At 34.2% G+C, this 10,068-nt stretch overlaps 2 protein-coding genes across 4 annotated transcripts; one reads left to right on the top strand and one right to left on the bottom strand.

The window, feature by feature from the left end:
* Positions 1 to 523: 523 nt before the first annotated feature.
* Positions 524 to 4,124, top strand: LOC130947816 (29 kDa ribonucleoprotein, chloroplastic-like). Of its 2 annotated transcripts, none has more exons than XM_057876531.1 (4): positions 524 to 1,036; positions 1,877 to 1,978; positions 2,058 to 2,330; positions 3,884 to 4,124. In XM_057876531.1, exons 1-4 carry the CDS (start codon positions 611 to 613, stop codon positions 4,031 to 4,033), a joined length of 951 nt encoding a protein of 316 aa, XP_057732514.1. In that variant the 5' UTR covers positions 524 to 610; the 3' UTR covers positions 4,034 to 4,124. The 2 variants fall into 2 exon arrangements, with proteins under 2 accessions (XP_057732514.1, XP_057732515.1); XM_057876532.1 differs by lacking the exon at positions 3,884 to 4,124 and adding an exon at positions 2,603 to 2,936 and having other exon boundaries at positions 543 to 1,036.
* A 2,216-nt stretch (positions 4,125 to 6,340) lies between these two features.
* On the bottom strand, positions 6,341 to 9,161 carry LOC130947817 (uncharacterized). Of its 2 annotated transcripts, none has more exons than XM_057876533.1 (5): positions 8,559 to 9,161; positions 8,237 to 8,402; positions 7,095 to 7,154; positions 6,700 to 6,836; positions 6,341 to 6,520 (listed from the first exon to the last, which is right to left on the bottom strand). In XM_057876533.1, the coding sequence occupies exons 2-5, from the start codon at positions 8,342 to 8,344 to the stop codon at positions 6,517 to 6,519; spliced, it is 309 nt and encodes a 102-aa protein (XP_057732516.1). In that variant the 5' UTR covers positions 8,345 to 8,402; positions 8,559 to 9,161; the 3' UTR covers positions 6,341 to 6,516. The 2 variants fall into 2 exon arrangements, with proteins under 2 accessions (XP_057732516.1, XP_057732517.1); XM_057876534.1 differs by having other exon boundaries at positions 6,700 to 6,758.
* Between the last annotated feature and the right edge of the window lie 907 nt (positions 9,162 to 10,068).

The following is a 10,068-nucleotide window of genomic DNA, read 5'->3' as shown; positions in this document are numbered from 1 at the left end:
GAAAATATATCAAGAGAGTATCATTAAGATAAGGAAAACGATGATTTAAGATAATTTCTCTACTTTGCTAAAAAATAAATTAATAAGATTTTTATAACTAAAAACAAAGTATCCAAACTATGAAATAGGTAAAATTAATGAAATTAATTATTAAGAATAATTGTACATGAATATCTTTTTTAATATGATGTATTAATGCATTAAAAAAACTATGACATGTGATTGTTTATTTATATTATTTATTATTTTCTATATACTAAAATATAGCTTACTAATTAATTATTTTATAATGTCAATTAAGAAAATTAATTATTTTATAATTACTTATTTATATTATTTATATTATTCAGTTTTTGCTATGCGTCCTGACCTCAAATTAGCGTCACTGCTAACGAGTATTAAACATCACACAGTGAAATTCAATTGAACAGCAACTTATCTTATCTCCATATATCTGGTTCCATCAGTGGACAGTGGACACAATTCTGCCACATAAGCACCAACACCTTACAGAATCCCAGCCTCTTCCTCTCTCTCTCTCTTTCTCTCATATAATCAAACATTAAAGTCCCCAACCGGTAATAAACATTGATCACGCACTTTGCTCAACATGGCTGCGACCCGCATAGCTTCCTCCTTATTTTCTTCTTCAATCAACACTACTGTCAAAAATTGCTTCGCTTCAAAAACCATAATAGACCCTCCTCTCATAGCAATATCCTCAAATCGCAAGTTATCATCACTGACCCAGTGCTATTATTTTGTGGAACCTTTGTCATTAATTGGTGTTACTAAGTTATGGACGCCTAAAACTTCAGCAGCCGTTGTTGTTTCACAAGAAGAAATTGCTTTGTCTGATGATGCGGGCTTAGTTGAAGAGGAAAAAGAAAGGCAAGTGTTGGGAGAACAGCAACAAGATGATTCTGCTGAGTCCTCTGTCAACACTAAGCTTTACTTTGGAAATTTGCCGTACAGTGTTGACAGTGCACAACTTGCGGGTTTAATTGAGAGTTATGGAAGTGCAGAACTAATTGAGGTATTTATGTAATTGTCTATATATATTGATTGTTTGCCAACTTAAATCTTTTGTTTGTATTTAAATAATTTTGTGTTATTTTATTTTATTGTATAGACAATCTATCATGTAAACAAAAATTTGAAGTCATCCATTATATTTCAAACAAATATTATATTTAAAATTAAAAAAATATTCCTCGTGAAAAATTCACCAAAATGGATCGAACTATATAGTATGTTTAATGTTTAATCATGAGAAAACATTCATAAATCGTATCATGTGCGAAATTTCAAACTTCCTCTATTTAAATTAATCCAATGATTCATCAACTTATGGCTTCAGCCATCCGTTTATTATGGCTGGTGTATTCAAGGGTTTGAATTGAAATTGGTTCATGTAAATCTTTCTCTTGTAAGCAGGAGTAGATTCTCTCAATTGGAAAATCTACTTAAGTATAAGTTTTCAGCACACTCACATAAATATTCAATCAATGTTGAAAATCCATACTTAACATGGTCAAGAAGATCCTCCAACCAAGACGATTCAAGACAAAAACCAGACTAAACAAAAAAAATTTATACTATGCAATATTCAACATGCTACAAAATGTTTATAAGTAGCATCTTCAAATTTTAAAGTGTAAATAAGGTCTCTTCATCTTCTCATTAATGTCTGTTCGAGATTCTTCATAGCTGATAACTGTTTTGATGGAAATTGCATTTCATGTCGGTTTGAGATTCCTCATACTTGCAAGTTCTTAATCTAAATTGCATTTTTTTATTTCATTCTACAAGGATGTGATGCGTTCCAGAAGTTTCCATAATGTTAATAATCTTTTATATATATATATATTTCCAGGTTCTCTATGACAGGGACACTGGAAAAAGCAGAGGCTTTGCATTTGTGACAATGAGTTGCATTGAAGATTGCAATGCAGTAATACAAAATCTTGACGGAAAAGTTAGTATTCTACCCCTTTGAGAATTGTTTTTGGTTTTCAAAACTATTGGCATGCTAAAGGTTTGTACTAACATCCTAGGAATTCTTGGGCCGAACTTTACGGGTAAACTTCGCTGACAAACCAAAACCAAAAGAACCATTGTACCCTGAAACTGAGCATAAGCTATTTGTTGGAAATCTGTCATGGTCAGTAACTTCTGAGAGCCTTACAGAAACGTTTCAAGAATATGGAACTGTGGTTGGAGCTAGGGTCTTGTATGATGGCGAAACAGGAAGGTCACGCGGCTATGGCTTCGTTTGCTATTCGACAAAGGCAGAAATGGAAGCTGCCCTTACATCTCTGAATGATGTGGTATGCCAAAAACCTATGGTCTCTTCGTTTATACTGCTTTTGTGTTACATGAAAAAATGGAAAATCAAAGTTACTATTAAAATATAAAGAACCTAATGACTATAGCTAAAAGAGGTAAGATATTGTACTATCATATAATGTTAGTTAGACACATATATATCTAACAATTTGTCTTCTTATAATTGATCAATCTAGCACGTAAGGCATTATGTAAATATAGATTAGAAATTCACGATTTGTCTCTCTGCTTCTTCTAAACCCTACACCATCAGGAACTAGAGGGACGGGCAATGCGTGTAAGTGTGGCGCAAGGTAAGCGTTCGCAAGGTTAATAGCGCTAAAACTTGGACATGGTGTCAGTTGAATGAGAAGGGAAACCTTGAAACTTATGAAGAGAAATGCTTTTTGTCTTGTCTACGTATCATTTCCTACCGTTTCCAAAAATTCTACTATGCAACAATATTTTGTGTAACATAATGTTAACATTGATTTTATGTTATTTCTTTCTTGGCCGACTACTATTTATTCATTGAATCACATCATCTATTCGATGTAACAATGCCGGAATCATTCAGCATCTTAAAAGATGTAATTTTATTACTACAATGAATGAGCCACTTTCAAAATACAACTTATACTCGAAAATTTATAAGTTGAGCAATACACACGAAGAGAAAAAATTATTCTGCATCTTAGGGAAATTTACAGTAAATTTGGTGTTGGAGTTATTTAAAAAAAATGTAGAAAAATTTGTTGATTTATTTTTACTTTTTGAAAGTTATTTTTTAAAACCTGTAACAATTTTATTGACCTGTTATGTTTAGTAAAATATATGGAGAGTTTCTCTTTAGAAAATGTAGAGAAATTTTCTTTCTTAAAATACTAATTAAAATTATAAAATATAAACTAAACCTAATACAACTCTCTAGCTCTAGCTAGCTCCTTTGATTTTTATTCTTTTATTTTTGAAAATCAGTGCCACCTAGGCACCTATGCACGTGATCACTTAAGCAAGACCGGTGAAACCACGGCCATCTATGGGACAATTCTTTGCTATGCGGCCATCATTGTGCACGAACTCATTTCTGTTTTAATTCTTAAGATTAACCATGTCAGAATATATTAAAATTAATTAGTATTTATTAGAATTATTTAATATATTTAAATTTTTATTATATGATTTTTTTAACATTTATAAATACTTTTTTATATTATATTATTTCAAGACAACTTAAATATATTCTATAATACACAAATTTTTTTTCAATTTAATCTCTTATTTCTAACATGGTATCAGAGACATGGTATCTTCTTTGATAATGATATGTTATTTTTCTTCTGGTAAAATTACCGTACCTAACTGATTAGCTCATTCACTACATACTTATTCTCATGGAGAAACCATATATTTTTCGTCACCTTATGATAGTTTGTCATCTATTTACACTTTGTCACTTTTTTTAGTAGTTATCCAACAGTTTACCATATTTTCCGCAGTTTTTCGCCAATTGGCCACTCTTCCGACAGTTCCATCTGTGTTTTCTTTGTGGCAGTTCCATTTGTGCTTTTCTTGTGACGGTTCCATCTGCGTTTTCTTGTGGCAGTTCCATCTGCGTTTCCTTATGGCAGTTTCGTCTGTGCTTCCTTCCGGCAGTTCCGTCTGCATTTCCTTCAGACAGTTCCGTCTGCACCCGTTCTATTAGTTTATGCATTTTTTTGTTGTTTTAAATGAGTTTCAAACTCAAGTTATCACTTGAGTTTGAGGGGGATGTCAGCATATATTAAGATCAATTAGCATTCATTAGAAGTATTTAATATATCTGAATATTTATTATAGAATATTACGTCTCTATTATTACGATTTTCTTATCACCTATAAATAATTAAATACCCTTTTATTTTGTATCATTTTAAGACAACTTGAATACACTCAATAATACACAAATCTTTTCTCCAGTTTAGTCTCTTAATTCTAACAGACGAGTTGCACTGATTTAGTATTTGAAGTCTCAATTACACTGAATAAATCTCCCAGATTCTAAACAATACACCACACTAGTCTCTTCCCCATTTTTCGTCACCAGATCACTGACTAACATGGTCAATTTTTGTCATGCTGGATACAGAGAAACGATGTTGTTTGTGATTTGGCCCCTAACACCACTTGAAACGACATCGTTTGTCTTTGATGAGAAATAAAATGTTACCCCTATTTTATCTCTTCTCTTCTTCTTCAATTTCTCCATGAGTGATGCTAAAAAAATCTCTCTTCCATGAGTAATAGAAATTAGTGATTGGTAGCTGCAATTGAATTTTCGGAGACTATTAAAAAACGATGTAAACTGTACATTTGCCTGGAAAGTTTTATTTTGCAACATTTTTCCCATAATTTTGTTGGATGATAAAAAAGAAACTTACTGCATGTTTATAACAGGACTAACAACTTGAACATTTGACAGTGAAACTTTTTCTTTCTTCTACTACATATCAACCCTAAACACATTAAAACAAAATCATCCTCAAACCTTAAACACCAACATAAAAACCAGCAACAAACATTACAAATACGGCCAACAAACATTACAAATACGGCCAACAACAACATGTACAATTTTTGGGTTTTAACTTCAGTTTCTAACTTCCTAATTCTCCAAGACAAATTTATCCTCACTTGGTCAAATATCCTTTGTGGAAATCATCCTTCCACCGATGTCTTTTTGTCCAATGTCATCCAACACGAACAAACCGCACCACCTTTTGATGATCTATTTCGACTGGGGGTCCTTGTGTTTAATCGCATGGAACTCTAGTTCCTACCTGCAATCATGATCCCAAAATCGGAAAGGTGCACAACGAGAAAGAACAAGAAGAATAAAAAAAATGGGAAGAAGAAGAGGAGAAAGAAGTAGAGGAAGAAATTTAGGTTATAAAAGGAGACAAAGGACCAAATTGGAGCTAATACACTTTTATGTCATGTCATCTAATCATTACTATGTCTAGCGTGGTAAGAATTGGCCACGTCACTGACGACATCAATGTTTCGGTGGCAAGAATATGGAGACTAACTTAGTGCAATTAAGATCTCAAGGACTAAATCAGTGCAACTCGTCAATCTCAGATACCAAAGTGGAGCTTAACTCCATTGGCACGGCTTCCATTTGCGTGCGCGGCATTAATCTTTTATATAAATATATGAATATTATTTTGAAGTTTTGTGTTTTAAATTCCTAAAGACACTAGAATCACATGATCTAGATCATTGCCATTTAAGTTATGATCAAATTAAATTAGTGTGAAGTTATAAACGAATGTGACTGTCTTTTCAAAAGTCATGTGAATAGTAAAGGGAAAAAGAAAAGTTGATGGAGAATGTTTAGCTGAATAGAAAATGAAAAAAAAATTCTGAAATTTCTAAAGAAATGAGAGCCTTGAAGAAGAGAGGTGAACAATGAAAGATAAACTTCTTCTTGAAGTATTTATGAAAAGTTGAAAACCAATGATAAGCATAGTGGAAGCTTAATCCACTGCCGTTTTTGAATTTTAAGGAGAGCTTGTGCATCTTTTTGATGGGCAATTTGTTGATAAAAAAGAAATTGAAATTGACCTCATCTAACAAGAAATGTACATCGATAAAGAAAACAGTTCTATTGCCACCCCTTTAAAGCATGGCAAAAAGTTGAAAAAAACGTGGCGATAACTTTTTGTCACGTTTTTTGAGCTACTACTGCTTTTGAAAGGGTCATGTTTGCTAGCGTGACGGTTACTCTATCGCCACGCTTTTACAGATGGCCATGCTTAAAGACATGGCTGTGTAAGAGATACGGCCACGCCTTTACATATGGCCATAGCAAGAGATGGCCACGCTTTAAAAGCATGGCAATAGCAAGAGATGCCACGCTTAAGAGATGGCCACGCTTTAAAAGCGTGGCAATAGCCTTGTCAAATTAAAAAAAAAATCTTTTTCTGACTTTACCTTTATCACTGTACAATATAAATATTCAATCCTTTTTAATATGCAATTTTTATTACAAGATAAATCAAACAGTAATTAGTGACATTTTTTCTATAATTGTTTTATACATTAATACTCAAATACAAAATAAATCTCGAGTTCAAAACTCTGATTTCTCAACAAGCTTCTCAACCTCAGCATAAAAGCATAGAAATAATCAAATGGCCAAATCCATCATCTGCATAAATTAGTCCCACCGAGAAAGAAAACATTAGGGCACTCTTTTTATATGGATAAAAGAACTGAAGGAATTCAAGAATTTAAAATTAAAAGTCACATATATAATGAATTCTATGCTTGTCCTCTACCAACTAACAACAAAAATGATATTCTTTAAATAGTACAAAATGTCGTCACCCCGAGTAATTTCCATAACCCTCATGCATGGTTTTCTTCGACGTCTCCATTTTCGCCACCTTCGGTAGCCACAGTAGCAAAAAACAAAAGGGGTCAACTTTACACAAATAAGAATGGAATTCGAAGAGATCACACACCTAGGAAAGGTCATAAATCAAAAGGGCCTAGATTAGACAAGTCAAATATAAAAACTCAGAAAATAAAAGAAAAGACATCTTTCAAAGAGTTTTGCTCAGATACAAAGTAGCTAATGAAAGATGTTTTCCATGCAACTTAAATTTTCCTTCCTTTTAATACAACAAATAGGGATAAGACTAAGAGCAAAAAAACATATTTAAGAGAAGGGGGATTGGGAGAGGTAAAGAGAAATGAAAACGACATTAGAGATGAATTACCCTATCAAGGAAAAGATTCTCGCCAAATGGGGTCTTCAATAGTGCCAATTGCAGCTCTTCCTTCAAATAACAAAAAGAGAAGTATTACTCGAAGCAATCTAACCACAAATTCAGCATTGTTGAAAGAATAAGTGTAATAGTCAACAAAGATATTTCAACAAAAACTAAGAAACTACCAGACAATGCACAATATTGGCAGCAAAAAGGCATGCCATACAAAGTTGCTATTGTCAAATATTTTCATTGAAGCTTACCATACTATACACACAATCAATACAACTTCATGTTTAAATATAGATACATGTTTTATTGAGTAAATTAGCAAATTATATGTTGAAGTTATTCTATAAATAAAATTTAATCCTTGAATTTCAATTATTGTACTTATCTAGTGCTGAATTCACAAGAATTGTATTAATTTTCATATCAAAACACAAAAGTTTGCTTCGAGCATCCCACTAAGGCCAAGTTACAGCGGGCTTAAAAAGCAGTTATAAAGAACCTATAAGATTTTCTGCAGTTTCGATATCTCTTGTGCTTTGGACTCTTCGAGGCTGGTCTGCGGAATTCAACAATGTTTTCTTCGGAGTTACAGTATGCATGATTATGTAAAGATATCAAAATAACAAAGCCCACCAACTTATATCTAACTACAAAACAAAAATTAAAAAAAATCAAAACCGTAACCGTGAATGCTTAAAGTATCAAAACCCTAACCATCATTACCACGACGCTGCAAACATTGAACGTGGCTGACAGTTGGCACTGACCGGTAGCGAGGAGGAGGTTGAGAGATGGAAACGGAGGTGCGATGAGTGAAGGAGAGGGAGACGGCAACACGACAACTTTGCAACCATAACTAATTAGTTTTTGTATTAGGATCATGTCTATGATATATAAAAAAAACACTACACATGACTTTGAAAAAAAAAATCTCAGTCTTGAGGAATCGTCAACTAAACCAAACATAACATAAAAACAAATAGAAGGTGAAAGAAAAGCACAAACAGATGACATGGATAATCATAGAAAAGCAAGAGAAATCAGAAAAAAAAAGGAGGGGAAAAAAATCAACAAAGAAGCCAACAATCATGAAAGGCAGAGAATCAGAAGCAAAACCTGTTCTTCTGCAATAGTAATACCTTTTGAGCTGGCAGAGAAACTTTTCTTCTGCAAGAAGCTGCTGCATCAGCATCAGCATGTTGTTGTTCATTTCCACCCAAAGTCAGAGATTTCTCCTGAGAACTCATCTTACTAAACCAGAAAAGAATCAACCCAGAACTTGGATTTCCTTGGATTTACTGAGAACTATAAAAAATTCAACAATAAAACATAAATTCAGACAGCACATAACATTCAATGAAAATTAATAGACCCATTTTGAACTTGCTGTTAGTAAAATTTTGTAAGATGGTTTCAGTTAAATGATGATCGAAGATTTACTGAAAAAGCACAAAGATTTACTCGACAGCTGCGACGGCGACCACACTGACGGCTCCCTCTCGCGCGTCCCCGTCCTCCGCGACGGCAACGGTTCTCGCGGCACCTTCATCGGCAACCAGGAAGTACGACGGAGACTGGCCCGACGGGAGCAGCTCCTCTTTCCCCTTCTCGGCGACGGCGAAGAGTGAAGCTCCTCCAGCGGTGGCGACGCGTTTGGTGACGGCTCCTCCTCTCTCATCGTCGCACACACTCTCTCTCTCGGGTTTGACTCGACAGCGGCGGCGGGCTGGTCTTCGACGGAGCTGGCAGCAAGGCGGCGTCTCCTTCCTCGAGCTCTCCTCTTTCGCGTGGGTGAGGTGGTGCGTGTGTGTATCGTGTTGTGTGCGCTGGAGAGAGGAAAAGGGGGAGTGGGGCTGCGGCGCTGTTGTGAGGGGAAAGGAGGGAAGTGTGGTGGGTGTTAGGTTAGGGTTTGTGAATTAAAAAGGGGTAAGGTTAGTATGCCAGAACAGGGAGCACCGGCGATGTTCTCCGGATTGCTGGGGTCGTGGAGTACTGGTTCTTTCGAAGAGTTTAGGGTTCTTTAGAAGGGCTTTTCTTTTTTGGGTGAATTCAAAGGGTTGGAGGAGTTTTAGGAAAGGAGAAAGGTAGAGTTTCAAACAGGGTGTGTAATGTAAATATGTAATTAATTAATTATAACCTTTTTGAATTTTTTTTTTATTTTTTGGCCACGTTTTTGAAGTATGTCAAAAGAGTTGTAGGAAACAGCCACGCTTTTAAAATATCACTATAACAAAACTTTATCGCCACGCTTTAAAAGCATGAATGTTTCTCTTTATGGTTATACTTTTTAAGTGTGGCAAAAAAAATGTAGCCAAATCTCGAATCAATTATCACCCTTATAAAAGCGTGGCCGTAAACCCCTTTTGCAGTTTTGGTGCGCTTTTCAAGCATAGCAAAAAAAAAAGTAGCCAAATCTCTAATCTATCGCTATCCTCGTAAAAGCGTGGCTATTGACCACTTTTAACCACACTTTTAAAACGTGGTTATAGGCCTTTTTTTTTGTAGTGATTAAAGAGAGATTGTGCATCTTTTTGATGGGCAATTTGTTGATAAAAAAGAAATTGAAATTGACCTCATCTAACAAGAAATGTACATCGATAAAAACAAGAAAGTAACCAGTCATAACAACAAAGATGAACATTAATGAATTTGAATCCTTTGAAGTTTGAATTTCACTTTAGAGAGTAAAGTGTGATCTTTCACCATTGATTTCATAGGTGGGACCAAAAATAAATATGAAAGAGAAACTATTCAAGAGTATTCTCCCGAAGGTCAAGGTCCAACTCAAAATTTTAAATACTAAATTAATGAATTTTTTATCTTATAAATTTTTTACGCTTTTTAATTTTTTTTATGTGAGACTAATTTTATGCAATCTTTCTCACACTTGAAATATTAATATGGAGCAAAAATAAAACTGTTTATACTAAAAAAAACTTGCCTATTAATAAGAAGCAAGGGTTACTAAAAG

The sequence above is a fragment of the Arachis stenosperma genome, chromosome 9 (assembly GCF_014773155.1).
Source record: "Arachis stenosperma cultivar V10309 chromosome 9, arast.V10309.gnm1.PFL2, whole genome shotgun sequence".
Classification (NCBI taxonomy): Eukaryota; Viridiplantae; Streptophyta; class Magnoliopsida; order Fabales; family Fabaceae; genus Arachis; species Arachis stenosperma.
Note: the sequence above shows the minus strand (reverse complement) of the source record. Positions and strands in the feature narration are given on the sequence as shown.

Excerpts from the sequence above, each read along its gene's own strand:
- LOC130947816 (XM_057876531.1), top strand. The coding sequence starts at position 611 with ATGGCTGCGACCCGCATAGCTTCCTCCTTATTTTCTTCTTCAATCAAC. Across the intron at positions 1,979-2,057 it reads TACAAAATCTTGACGGAAAA|GAATTCTTGGGCCGAACTTT; the intron begins GTTAGTATTCTA and ends CTAACATCCTAG. Across the intron at positions 2,331-3,883 it reads TTACATCTCTGAATGATGTG|TTCCATTTGTGCTTTTCTTG; the intron begins GTATGCCAAAAA and ends TCTTTGTGGCAG.
- LOC130947817 (XM_057876533.1), bottom strand. The coding sequence starts at position 8,344 with ATGAGTTCTCAGGAGAAATCTCTGACTTTGGGTGGAAATGAACAACAA. Across the intron at positions 7,155-8,236 it reads TTTCTCTGCCAGCTCAAAAG|GAAGAGCTGCAATTGGCACT; the intron begins GTATTACTATTG and ends TGTTATTTGAAG. Across the intron at positions 6,837-7,094 it reads AGAATCTTTTCCTTGATAGG|GTGTGTGATCTCTTCGAATT; the intron begins GTAATTCATCTC and ends GACCTTTCCTAG.